Raw genomic sequence first — 14,595 nt, 5'->3', positions numbered from 1 at the left:
CGGAGAGATACCGCCCTCTCCAAGAGATTTGAAACACTCAAAGATTCTGGAGCTCGAATCCCACCCGCTTTTTGAAAAAAAAGTTCCTTTGCTCGGACAAGTCTGACCCCGACATATGGCATGTTGGTGCTAAATAAGTACCATCAACATAACTACGGGCTGATTTTAATGAGCATAGTTAAGTGATTGAGTAATGAGCTTAGGTTTGATATTTCAGTTTTGGAAAAAATATTAGATATTGCAATAATTTATTTTGAATTATTTATATAACAATCAATCTTTCTGCTTATTTCTTACAACATCGCCTCTCCATGCACTTACACCCTCGAGTAAAAAACGCGCATCACAAATGTTTTTCAAATTTTATCCGATTCTTTATTATTTATTTATTTCCTTTAATTTTAAAATAACTTTAATTATTTGTTTAACGAAAATCATGTAAACCAACTTTGAAACCGTTTTCAAAATAATTTGAATAATTGTTAAAAAATCCAAATTTAACAATCTGTGTGAAAGGCATATTTTTATTATTTCATTAAAAATCTCAATGATTTCATAAAACTTCTGGTGAAATTTGTATTAAATAGTTTTCGTTCTGAAATTCATTAAAGGCTTTATTTTCAAATTTACTGACACAAGTAACTCACAAAACTTCAATTCAATTTTGCTGCCATTCTATGCTCGCAGGTGTACTAAGTTCGACCATTGAAAACAGCATTTAAAAAAATAAAATTTTTTTCTACATAGCAACAACTGCTCCGTTGGCCGTAGATGTGCCTGAAATCTCGTATTCTAGCAGTGAGGATGAGGAGGATTTCTATGATGCAAACGATGATCCATTCGCTAGTATGGGGAACACGCCTATATAGTAAGTATGTTTATATTTTTCTTTTTCTACAAAAGTATTTTTTGTATTAGTTAAAGAAAAGTAAAAACATTAAAATCAAATCAAACCTAGTTTGTTCTTCAAAAATCAAAAGGTTGAACATTCCTAAAAAAGTCTATGTTGGGAGAATCTCGTAGAGGGCTTTGATCTTGAAAATCGCACAATATTTGTTTTATAGTCTTTTAGTCTAGGTAAAGATTATATCGAAATCCTACTTAAGGCATCCCACTTTTATATGTGTATCCCTCATAAAACCTTTACAGTTGCTATGCTAAAAATTTGAATATCAAAGTTCAGTAAGATTATGTCTTTGTTTAACGAGATTTGTTTCATTTCTTTTGGTCCATTTATATTAAGGAAGTGCTTAAAAATTGTTTATCTTCCTTTTATTTTCTCCTTTTGTTGCATTGTCAAGGTGACCTGAACTATGTGTAAAGTTTCATTTTTGTAGCTCAGTAAGTAGTTACTTAAAAATCAATCGCAAAATTGCAAATTTCTTAATGAACTTTTTTGTACCTCTAAATATCTTGATCTCTGTTACATCTAGAAAACTTGTTTAGCCTAAATATTTCAACCTTATAAAGCCAGAAGTTTCGTTCAAAGTTTCAGGTCTCTGAGTTATTGGGAAGTTCCTTAAAACTCGAAAGCAAAATGTTCGGACGATATTTAATTTTCACGTTCCCTGGACCACCTAGCGAACATTTTTTCTCTGATGTTGCATATTTCATGTTCTTAGTTTCAAGAATCTAGCTCTACGGGAAGTTGCTCAAATAGCGGGCGTAAGATTCCACATTTTGTAAGTGGGCTTTCTAAAAATCTCGATCCCTGTCCCATCTAGAAAACTTTCTTACCCTTAATATTACAACGTCGTAAAGCCCGAAACTTTGTTCAAAGTCCAGAACACTGGGTTATCAGGAAGTTCCTAAACACTCGATAGTAAAATTTCCAAGTTCGGACGTTTTTTCTAGAACTTTCACGATCCCTGGACCACCTAGCAATGTTACTTTTTCCTTATTTTCGTTCCGCCTTAATATATGTTACGTTGTGTCAAACCGAAAGGCTAAAGAAATTGTCAAATGATTGAATAGTTTAACATAATGTATATGTATATACAAACGTCTCTGAGATGAAACGAACGTTCGTTTCGTAATAGAGAATGAGGCCCCAAGTTTTAGTGGAACTGTGTCCAACTATAGTAAATGCGAACATTTAATAAATATGCTCTTGTAACGCGTTTTTTATTCTATCGTTTCATAAGGATATTCCTAAAAAAATCGATCAATTCATACTCGAACATGCGAATCAAAACATTCATTTGAAGCCACTTGCTGTTTACCGTTCATCATCTCTCTTGCCGCATCTTAGTCAAAAAGTACTTCTATGTAGTGTCATTCATAATTTTGAATTTTTGTCTGCTGCTTTTGTGCAAGCATCTATAATTAACCGCATTTCGAGTGGATGGATTGACTTGCGGCTGCTCATAAATGATATCTACATGTGTATGTGAATGTCTGTATGCTACATGCACAAAGAAGATGAATATTTTTATTGCAGCGCTGTATCTTTTAGGCATTGATGTGGATGGATTTACAAGTTTCGTTCTTAAAAAACCTAAAAGCTAAATATTAAATTGTACTATAAGCGTTATTTCTTCACTTCAGCTATTTTATTTCGCATGAGTTTGTATCAGGCATGCTTAACGAACGAAACGATATCTTAATTTGACGATCTTAACGTTAATAAACGAAACGAAGTCACTTCGTTTCGTTTATTAACGTTGATTATCGTAACGAAATGATATCGTTTCGTTCGTTAAGCATGCCTGGTTTGTATAATGTGCAAAACAAAAGTGCGTCTACAGTAAACGAAAAAGGCGTGTAAGTTTCATATGAAAATTAAAAAATGCCAATATGCATTCATATATAAATTTACCTATATACATATGTACTAGTACTATATTTGTACATATGCATATGAACTGTTGCCTGTAGTTCTATGTTGTAACGCAAAGCCGTTGACTATAAAAATCCACTTGGTTTATGGTATAATTAAAAGAAGTTAACGCCAATGCTGTGGGTGTAAATATTTAGCTTCAACATTGGCAGATTATTACAAGTTCAAGGTCGCGTTTAGCCAACATGTGTGTGTATATACAAAGTCTGCGCAAATCTCGTAAAATGGGTCCTCTTTTGTAAGAAGTGATTGGAAAAATTTCAATAAAAAACACTTGGAATATGATTATGGAAGCTAACTAATTAACACGTCAAAGATGAACGTCTTAATTGGGCAATTAGATGCATTTGACATCGCAAAATAAACGGTTATGAACACTTAAAGTAGGATCAGCTGTTACTCCGGTACCTTGTTGTATAAACGACACCTTGTTGTTGTTGGTGTTTGTGTTGTTTTTAATACATTTTGATGCAAACGTATGTATGTACATATGTATATAGTATGTATAAAAGCGTATATTTCAAAATACACGGTAAACCAAAAACAATAACACAATATTAAATGCTCTTTTGTTCATAGCTTTTGCTTTCTTTTATTTATTTTCCACTTGACTGTTCCTTACCGCGTTTATTTCGATTCCCCACAACTAAGATGTGCGTAAATGTGCGATGTGTAAATATATACCTATATTTGTGTTGGTGTAAAAGTCGCTAGTATTCCATGAACCATGGTGGAACTATACCCATGAACGGATCTAAAGAGTACTCCATAAAAATGTCCCATATATTAAAACATTCCATGCCTACCGGAGAGTAATACTTGATTGAGGATGCACTGGTTCATTTAAATGTTTTATAAAAAATGTACCCATTATACCACGCCAGAGAGTTAAAATATAACAACAAAAATTATTTGCAAATTTTATCAATATTTTCTTCTTATTTTATTTTCGTTTATTTAAAAATTAGAAGTTTTGCTAAGAAAACTATGTGAACTAGTTTCGAGAACGATTTCCAAAATAATCGAAAATTGGAGACTTAAAAATTTTCATACAAATTTTCGAATTCGTATTTAGAATGTTATGAAACTTTTTGAGTAACCCAAAATGTTTACGAAAAAATTCTAAAATTCCTAAACTTTTAAATGGAAACTTTGAAGTTTTTATTTAAAATTTTTCAAAACTTTTCAAGTACGAAGATTTGCAGTTCGATTAATTTTTGTCTGACAAGATACAAGTTTTGAATTCTCCAAAAAATCGCATTTGTTAGGGCGTTATCGATGTTCTTTCATACAAATTGTGAAAAATTTTATTTATTTCATATAGAAAAAAGCCTAAGGCACTACAAAACTGCGCACCAAAAACATTTCCTAAAATAGTAAATAAAAAATTATAAACTTTCACGAAAATTTATGAAAGCTTCTCAAATTTTTTAAAAATGTTTATAAAATTGATTAGCATAGTTTTCATTATAAATTTTTATCAAGTTTTCTTAAACTAACGATAGTAAACAGATTTAAATTAACTGGTAAAATTTAGAAATAATTTTGCTGCAATTTTTATACTCGCAGTCACATACATTTATTGGTTTCATTTAGTTCTATATTTTCATGAAAAGACACTCCACTAAGATCATTCAAATTGGGTAAAAATAAGAAAGAGCCATAAATTGACCCCCTGCAGTGCTACAGACGAACACTTTATAAGTACTCCCATATGCCATAAATTTATCGCATATATAGACCACCAATTTTACTAGGTTAAACTGGCCGGTCAATAAATACCTTACAGAGTACTATCATCAAACTCACGTGCATATTTTCTCTTACAGTTTTGCTCAACAAATCCTTAAGTTGCCATGCGCTCTAAGTGTCCCATTCTCGTTTGCGTTCTCTTCATTTAAGAATCGATTATTTTGTGGCTTATGCCGTGTTCATATCCAAAGTTAATGCACTACATACAGTTTTAATTAACCACCTTTTCACATTTTATGTCCACCATCACAATGTTCTTAACAAGATTCCATCTAAGATTTTTGTGTCGGTATATAATCTCTAAATGTAAGTGCAACCTTACTATAAACTTTCTAAATACGTACAATTGTATGCGTGAGGCAGTAGTTGAACTCAGATTTTTTTATTTGTTATCATAGAAGCCTACTTGGGAAAATTGTATGATGTATTCTTATTTAATATTAGTAGGTAGATAGTCAATTATGTTTTTATTGAGAGTGAAATTAAAAAAAAAAACTTGGGATATATTATCAAATTATTTTGACAATGAAATAGCAATTCTAAGCACTTTTTCTGGTGTGTCTTTGATTTGTACTGCGGTTAAGTATCGTAGTCGCAATGGCATTGGGATTGCGAGTAGAAATGTACATTTCGGTCTACTACTACAACTAAACTATGTCTACTGCTATAATCATATTTTGACGCCAATACCACAAAACTTCTGTATACCAATAGGCGTTTACGCTAGTTTTCACTTACGCTAGTAGGAATCAACGCTAGGGCGCTTCTATGCGCATTAATAGCGTGGTCGAGACTTTACTATATGAAAACGTTAATTGTAACGCGTCCTTAATGCGGCAATTACCCACCGACGTGTGCCGTACGTACGGCCGTTTGTCGTACGAAGCACGTTTGACCGAACTCTCAAGCCCGTAGGAATCATTGTGTACGTCTGTGTACATGTACATAACATATTTGTGTGTGTATTGTTTACAGATAAGCACTGTTGCCATTGACCATTTTGCATGCATGTTTATGGAAACATCAACTTTTTCCAATTTAATTTTTGATGTTGTAAAAGGCTGGAATTAATATTAATTAAATATAAATAGATTACATATTTCTAATCTGCACTTTTACATAATTATTTCGAATTATTTTCACAATTTTTCAAACTTTAATTAGGTGTTTTTGTATAAGACTGCAAACGGTCAAAAATTAGCGCACAAAAGTTTACTGGGCAACCCTGTCTAGTGAGAGAGCGATCAGCTGACACGTTCTTACGGAAAAAATCAAAATTGTTTTGATTTCTACGTTCCGGGCTACGTACGTACGGGCGTAGCACGTCGGTGAGTTTTTGTTTACATTGCACACTCATAAGATAGGTCGTGTCAGCTGACACGTTTTTTCTACGTACGTTCGTGAGTAACCACGGCTTAACTTACACTGCGTACTTCTAATTTTACGAGCTTGAGTTTTGTTTCGGCTTGCTGGCATATTGTTGATAAATGAATGCACATAATTCGCCTTCGCATATCACAATATCCTTTTCTCTATTTTCGCTTCTCTGTAATTCGCAATTTTATTCTCTTTTAGTCTTGTTACAGCTCCTAAAAGTATGCATTTGTTTTGTTTACTTTTATAAAACTTACATCTTGGGTGGGAAGCCGACTTAATCGTTCCTTTGTACAATTATTTTCTCAACGACTGTCAGTATTGCCTCGGCTGTGCTCAAGTGCTGTCTATTTACTTAAAAAACATTTAAATTAAGCAACTAATTCGCAAACTGGGGACAATTTTTTATTGCTTTCATAAATATCGACTTTTTTTGGGGCGAAATTGTTTTTTTTTTTTTATTGACTCCTTATTGCGGGTCAAAGTCACTGCAGGCAATTTTTTCGCACAAAACAATAAAGTTATTCCAAACTTAACTTTCCGAGTGTGTATTCTCATGTGAAATATTCATTATACGTTTAACAAGCGGCATATCGTTTCTACAATATTGTTTCGGCGAAATTTTTTTTGGCATGCTCTTAACGAAGTGTGACACATCTGTTGTGGATGACGTTGTTGCAAAAGATTCGCCATTGAATATTTGTTATGGTGCAATGAGTTACATATTTTTTTGTTGTATGTATTTTGTTTTATTTGGAAAAGCAATAAAATTATGTAAGGATTTCGATGCGCCTAAAATTATATACTAAATATACCAAGTTCATTCGTAACTACCGGCCGATCTACCCAAAGTTAATATACGATTTAAAATAAGAATTTAACAAAAATTAATAGCAATATACGAATTCGTTACGCACGTCTTTACAATCATATCTAAGCGGGCACCATTCGTAAAAGGACTTTTTTAACACACGTGATCTAAACACATACGTACACATCTGAAGAAAAAAAATTACGTTAAACAGCTCCTGAAACCGTGAAACAATCTTTGCTTCTGCTCATGTTTAATATTTAAAGAAGCTCGGCGGCCTTCTTTGTTCAGTTGCTTAAGCTGAAATAAAGCTTGTTGACTTAGTATTTCCCTCAAACATTAACACGCACAAGTCTACCGTGTAACGATTACAGTGTTGAGGGTTTTTAAAGTGAGTGTGGACGGAAATGTTCAAGAAATGGGTGCGACGTGTCAGTTTCAGGTATGTCCGGGGACTCAAATTTATATAAGTACGTGGAATCAATGTCAGCACTTGAAATATTGCGTGTTGACATTCATACACACATTAAATCTTTTTCACACAAATCCTTGAAGATTTGTAGATTTTTTTAATGTAAGAATGCAAAGAAACCCATTTACAACGAAAATAATACCTATAGTTCTGGGTACGTAAAAGTACATAAATACCAAGTTTCTGTCTCAGAGACCCCCAAATTTTCTTTCTTTGAAAATTTTCTGAAGTTGTGGCTCTAGGAGTTTGAGGGCATGCAATGTGTCAATTTGGTGTTAGCAAAATTTTTATTTTAATTTCATTGTAATGACATTGTTACAGATACTTGCTGTTAAAACTGTAATACATAACGATACTATTTGAGAAAACAGATTCGCCTTTGATTTTCGATTCATTTTCGGAAAGTTTTCTTGAATATACAACTACAATTTTTTGAACCTATCCAAATAGTTTAAACAAAAACAAGAAAGGAAAGCTAAGTTTGGGTGTAACCGAACATTAAATACTCAGCTGAGATCTTTGGAGACAAAATAAGGGAAAATCACGATTTAGGAGAATGAACCTAAGGTAACCCTGGAATGTGTTTGTATGACATAGGTATCAAATGGAAGCTATTAAATAGTATTTTAAAAGGGAATAGGCCATAGTTCTATAGGTGGACGCCTTTTCGAGATATCGCCATAAAGGTGGACCAGGGGTGACTCTAGAATGTGTTTGTACGATATGGGTATCAAATGAAAGGTGTTAATGAGAATTTTAAAAGGGAGTGGGCCTTAGTTCTATAGGTGGACACCTTTTAGAGAGGTGGACCAGGGGTGACTCTATAATGTGTTTGTACGATATGGGTATCAAATTAAAGGTATTAATGAGGGTTTTAAAAGCGAGTGGCCCTCAGTTGTATATGTGAAGGCGTTTTCGAGATATCGACCAAAATGTGGACCAGGGTGACCCAGAACATCAACTGTCGGGTATCGCGAATTTATTTATATATGTAATACCACGAACAGTATTCCTGCCATGATTCCAAGGGCTTTTGATTTCGCCCTGCAGAACTTTGTCATTTTCTTCTACTTAATATGGTAGGTGTCACACCCATTTTAAAAAGTTTTTTACAAAGTTATATTTTGCGTCAAAAAACAAATCCAATCGCAATGTTTCATCCCTTTTTTCGTATTTGGTATAGAATTATGGCATTTTCGATATCGAAAAAGTGGGCGTGGTCATAGTCGGATTTCGCTTATTTTTAATGCCAAGATAAAGTGAGTTCAGATAAGTACGTGAACTAAGTTTAGTAAAGATATATCCATTTTTGCTCAATTTATTGTCTTAACGGCCGAGCGGAAGGCCAGACGGTCGACTATGTATAAAGCCCATTTTCACAGAAAACAGTGATCGTCATAGAAGCTATGCCCTTACCAAATTTCACAAGGATTGGTAAATTTTTGTTCGACTTATGGCTCTAAAAGGATTCGAGATATATTAAATGAAAAAGGGCGGAGCCATGCCCATTTTGAAATGTTCTTTTATTTTTGTATTTTGTTGCACCATATGCTACTGGCGTTGAATGTTGACATAATTTACTTATATACTGTAAAGATATTTAATTTTTGTTAAAATTTGACTTTAAAAAATTTTTGGTCATCCGATTTTGCTTATTCTTATTTAGAACACATATAGTAATAGGCGTAACGTTCCTGCCAAATTTCATCATTATATCTTCAACGATTGCCAAATTACAGCTTGCAAAACTTTTAAATTACCATAAGGTCAACCCACCTACCAAGTTCCATCGCTTTATCCGTCTTTGGTAATGAATTATATTTTTTTTCGGTTTTTTGAAATTTTCGATATCGAAAAAGTGGGCGTGGTTATAGTCCGATTTCGTTCATTTTAAATAGTGATCTGAGATGAGTGCCCAGGAACTTATGTACCAAATTCAACAAGATACTCAAAATTTACTAAAGTTATCGTATTTACGGACGGGCGGACGGACGGCTAAATGAATTTCTTTTTTCGCCCAGATCATTTTGATATAGAAGTCTATATATATCTCGAGTAGTTTATGCCGTTACAGGGTACCGTTATGCGAACAAAATTAATATACTCTGTGAACTCTGCTCAGCTGAGTATAATAAGAATTTGCTATTAAACATATACTTTATATAAAAAATCACGTGTCACTATGTTTGTCCGCGATGGACTCCTAAACTACTGAACTGTGTAGTTTGATCTAACTTGAAATATGGGATAGGTTATACATATATCAGTTTATAGTCGCAATATTATTTTATTGCAAATTTTTATATATGTTTATACGTAATAATAAAATGTTACGTATACGCACCGGCACTCATATTTTCAGGTGGTGCGGATATACTTCCGTGTAATTGGTTGGTGGTTAATTAATTAATTAAATTATACCGCTGGGTGACTAGGATCTCGAGATATAGGCCAAAACGTGGACCCGGATACCCCTAGAATGTGTGGGTAATATGGATATCAAATGAAAGCTGTTGCTGGGAGCTCTAAAGTAATTTTCATTGTGATATTCGATTTAGTCGCATCAACCTGGAAAACTGATAAATATGCATGCGAAGCCGAAATAAAGACATGAATTAATAATACCCACAATTGGTATATAAATTTTGCTATATAAGTATTTACGATCCTTTTTTCCGGGAAGTAGACCAGAGACGCACTGGGACTGAGATTAGGACTAGGAGAGAGCAGAGTTAGATGGAAAAAGCTTATTAAAATGTATGCAGACAGGCCAAATTTAGGGCAGAACAACGTCTGCCGGGTCTGCTAGTACATATATATTTTTTCCCAAACATTAACAATGAAACTATGTGGAATTTGTTGGGAAATATTCACAGTGGTTTGTTATTTCACAAATAATAACAAAACGACAATTCAATTGAAAAATAAAAATTGTATAGTAACATAATGTCATATTTTTCCTTGGAATCATGCTACTTGGAACTATGTGAAAACACTTTGCTGGTTACACTAAAATTGCTGTTAGAACTCGATATATAAGTGTCCAATAAAATGGGTGGCGTGTGAACGAGGACCGACGCCCTTAATATGTCATGGTGTGCGTCCGTCGAGGATTATGCATTTTCGCCCATTAGCACTTATGTTTAACGTATCCACTTGAGCAACGGGTAACAAGGAGTATGTAGATGTGACTGATTTCGAGGTCTACACCGCCTGACGAAATAGTTATACATTGACGATTTAAAGCATGAGTCTCAAACAATTTAAAGCGATTGCCTTTTTGCATATGCACTGAGAGCACAATTGTGCTATGGAATGAAGACTTCTCTTCTAAAGTATTGTCTCTACCCTAAAGTTTGGATAAAATAGATTGTACTGCACGGTGTAATGGGTGATGTTAGCCACCGATCTGTCTATTAGCTTGGTCTCTTGCTTAAGCTTAATTTTTCTCCTGCTAGCCGAACCGTGCGAATAATAATAATAATAATAAACCCAATGGATTAGTATCCTCCAAAGTCCGCCCATACGACGCGAGGGGCGTATCTGCATGACGCACGGATTTGTTTTTGCCGAGTTGTTGATAGGAAGAGGCTTATTAAGAGTCGAGATCTAAAACTGCTCAGCTACAGAATAAAAATCATCAGCTGTGTACTATACATAACAGTTAGAAATTACAAATTACACATACATATGTACATATACTAAATTGTTAAATAAGTGAACATTTTTAGTGTGTATAATTTTTATTTTTATTTTGTTAGATTTTATTTTTTTTTGTTACGAGTTAAGATAGGATATGACAGTTTTCTTTATGGTAAAATATTACGTCTACCATTTCTCTACGACTTGCAAGAGCTGGAAAATTGATAAGCTTCAACCGACTAGTATAAGGGGGAAGATTATACGCAGAGTCCCACTAAACATTCCTTAAAGAGAAAAGTAAAAATTGCTTTTATATTGATTCAAGTCTATCTGATCCGTAATCTAGTATTGGTATAACTAATGTGGTGAAACGGGCTTTAGTTACATAAGGGTCCTTTGGACCATCGTTTCACGAATGAAAGAACACATCTAGCCTTATTGACAAGAGCATTGACATAAAGGTTGAAGCTTAGTTTAGCATCTATCGTGACTCCCAAGTCCACAAAATAATTAACTGATAGAAGACAAAGATTATTAATTACGTAAGAGGCTGTTGGCAAAGATCTCCGAGAGAGGCACATGAATTTACTTCTTTTGAGGTTCAGCGACATTGAATTTACGTTGCACCAAGCAACTAAGCAGTTTAAATCCGCTTGAAGCAAGGGACGTTCTTCAATAGACGCATAAGACCTAAAAAGTTTTACATCATCAACATACATTAGGATTTTGGAATATTTTATAGTGGTACAGATATCATTAATAAATAGCAAGGAACGAATTGGACAAAGCTCACTGCCCTGTGGGATGCCAGAGGGAACATTGATAACATTTGAAAGAGTATTTTTTAAAATAATTTTTTGCATTCGACCGCAGAGTTACGACGAGACCCACTGGGTGAGACCAGGTTGTGCATTTCATGTCCTGATTCAGCTTCCTGAGAACTTTTTCTGTGTTCCGGACTGTAATGATTGTAACAATGGCCTCTGCATATCCTACGAAGAACTTGTCATCCGACATTGAAAGATTGCAAATTTTTTAGTGATTCCATAAAACATGGCCGAAAATAGACCCAGTACTGCTCCGCCTGTAACTTTTATGGTCCGCCGCCCTCTGAGATTTGATGTATGAGGATTTGTTCTATACTGTTGCAAGGAGGGAAAATCGCTTGTATTTTGTTTTTGCACTACTTCTATACTAGAAAGTACAGCTGTTATTGCGCCTAATGTTCATTTTCTAGGACTGGGTGGGTTACGTGGTGTGGTGGCAGCGTGCTCCGCCTACCACACCGAAGATCGTGGGTTCAACCCCCGGTCAAAGCAACATCGAAAATTTAGAAACACAAGTTTTTCTAAGCGGGGTCGCCCTCGGCAGTGATTTGGCAAGCACTCCGAGTATATTTCTTCCATGAAAAGCTTCTCAGTTAAGATGCATCTGCCTTGCAGATGCCGTTCGGAGTCGGCATGAAACATGTAGGTCCCGTCCCGCCAATTTGTGGGAAAAATTAAAAAAAGTAGCAGGACGCAAATTGGAAGAGAAGCTCGGCCTAAAATCTCTTCGGAGGTTATGGCGCCTCGCATTTATTTATTTACTGGGTGGGTTCCTACGAATAAGTTGTAATAGGCAGTCCCAAATTTGAAGTTGTTATATTATAAAATTATCTGAGAACTGTAATATCGTTATTTGACATCAAATTTTTGAAACTGAAATGTCATTCTTTTGGGCTTGAGGAGCTCTTATAGGTTGGTGAAGCAGGAAACATATTTTAAAGGAATGAAAGTTGTTCAGGACTCAAAAAGACGTTAAACCGATATATGTATAGAGCTTCTCAACAACAAAAAAATCAGTTATAAAAATCTGCTGTTTTCAGAAGAATCAACAAAATATATGAAATTTTGTGTCGACTTCCTCTGAACACAACCTTCACATTTGGGGAACTCTTTTACAGCTTTATTTTTGGCTCAGTGCAATATGTACCACATATTGATATCCCTAAACTTTTTTTATAAGTTGATTCGGAAATAAATTAGAATTAATAAACTTATTACGTCATTTCTTTCCATCTTCCTGCATATAGTACCACCCGGGGCTTTTCAGTGGAAACATCATCCCCAACAGATGACAATGCACAAGACATAAATCCGTCAAAAGATGGCGCTCCAGTTGAGGCAAGCGCGAAATCATCTATTGGTGATCGTATGGATGACTACCAAACGGCGCTCAGTAGTGTTTCGGAAGGTATGCGAGGTGGTGGCTCACCCACAAGTCCTACAGCATCTGTGCCAGGCGTAAGTGGTGATAAAACATTCCTAGATTTCGAAGAAGACTCCATCGATTACGATGCACTTTACGAAGAGGAAGAAGACTCAACTATTAGCATGGAAGCGCATGGCTCAATGATATCTCATCTTATATCGCAAGTGAAAATCGGAATGGATTTGACGAAAGTCGTACTGCCAACATTCATATTAGAACGGCGATCTTTGTTAGAAATGTATGCAGATTATTTCGCACATCCGGATCTTTTTCTAAGGTATGGCAATAAATTATGTGAATATTAAATGAATCAATTATGAAAATGATGTAATTTATGTTTGAAGAATTGCAGAGATGGAGACACCCCGCGATCGTATTGTTGAGACTTGTCGCTGGTATTTGAGTGCCTATCATGCTGGACGGAAAAGCGCTGTGGCCAAAAAACCATACAACCCCATATTGGGCGAAGTTTTTCAATGTTATTGGGATGTACCAGGTGAGTGTTGAATATATTTTACACTCAGCTGTGCATACCACATAGTGTAAACAAATTTCATTCGCCTCACGGTTCCTTGAATCGATCCGTTGGCACTCACCTCAAATCGCCATTTGAAATGGGCGCGATAAGGATACACTGAAATCTCCCCTTTTCCCTTAGGTTAGGTTAAACAGGCCGGTCAATAAAGACCACATATAGACTGAATGTGTCCATAGTGTTGCCAGAATTTGTTTGGCGACCAAACGGAAGAAACATAATCAGGTTCCAGGACTTATGTTATAGAACACCTCCGCCCTCTTGGAAAATACTAGAAGTTTCATAGGACCTAGCTTAACTGCTGACTTGAAATTTGGAAACTCTGCCGCCCCTAATACCTGGAGCCTTGACCTGGCGAGCGCATCACACGAACACAGACTGTGCTCAACTGTTTCTTCCTTCACCTAACACTTCCTACACCTGCTGTTACTGACGAGGCCTAACTTACCCCCCCCCCCCCCCCCCCCAGGGGGTTAGGGGGTCAGAATATACCCGCAGTAGGTATGCCTGTCGTAAAAGACGTCTAAAATACCAGATTCAAGGGGTTGTGTAGCGCAACCCTTTCAGGTTGCCAGCGCAATATATAGCTTCTCGAAACCCAATTGTGAACCTCGCCTATCCGTAGCGAATCCTGTTTCATTAATAGCCGAGGCTCTGGCGATCCCGAACTCCTCATGGTTCTAGTGGGTGGGAGGGCGGTATGGCCAAGCAGGTCGCATGTGGTCATAACAAATAGTTCCCGAGATGGTCCGGCTTGGTACCGTAACGTACCGGATCTGCATCGGGCAATGAACATCGATAACACTCCCCAAGGCCTTGGGAGAGTGTCCTTATCGCTATAACAACAGCTTTAAATTTAGTTCATAAATAAATTCATGGAATTTGGAGTAATGTAAACAAATTTTATTCCTGTAAAA

At 35.5% G+C, this 14,595-nt stretch overlaps 1 protein-coding gene across 4 annotated transcripts in view; it reads left to right on the top strand.

Annotated features, from left to right (window-relative positions):
* The window catches only part of LOC137245740 (oxysterol-binding protein-related protein 9), a 59,751-nt gene that overhangs the window by 29,796 nt on the left and 15,360 nt on the right, over positions 1-14,595 (top strand). For 3 of the 4 annotated variants that reach the window (XM_067776875.1, XM_067776874.1, XM_067776876.1), the window contains 3 exons: positions 748-868; positions 12,965-13,420; positions 13,488-13,639. In XM_067776875.1, the coding sequence (XP_067632976.1) occupies positions 748-868; positions 12,965-13,420; positions 13,488-13,639 (729 nt within the window). Of the gene's footprint in view, positions 1-747; positions 869-6,318; positions 7,219-12,964; positions 13,421-13,487; positions 13,640-14,595 lie in introns of those variants that run through there. The other variant, XM_067776877.1, reaches the window with a different exon arrangement.

Source organism: Eurosta solidaginis, chromosome 3, assembly GCF_040869045.1.
Source record: "Eurosta solidaginis isolate ZX-2024a chromosome 3, ASM4086904v1, whole genome shotgun sequence".
Classification (NCBI taxonomy): domain Eukaryota; kingdom Metazoa; phylum Arthropoda; class Insecta; order Diptera; family Tephritidae; genus Eurosta; species Eurosta solidaginis.
The sequence above is the reverse complement of the archived record's forward strand: the minus strand, read 5'-3'. Positions and strand labels throughout refer to the sequence as shown.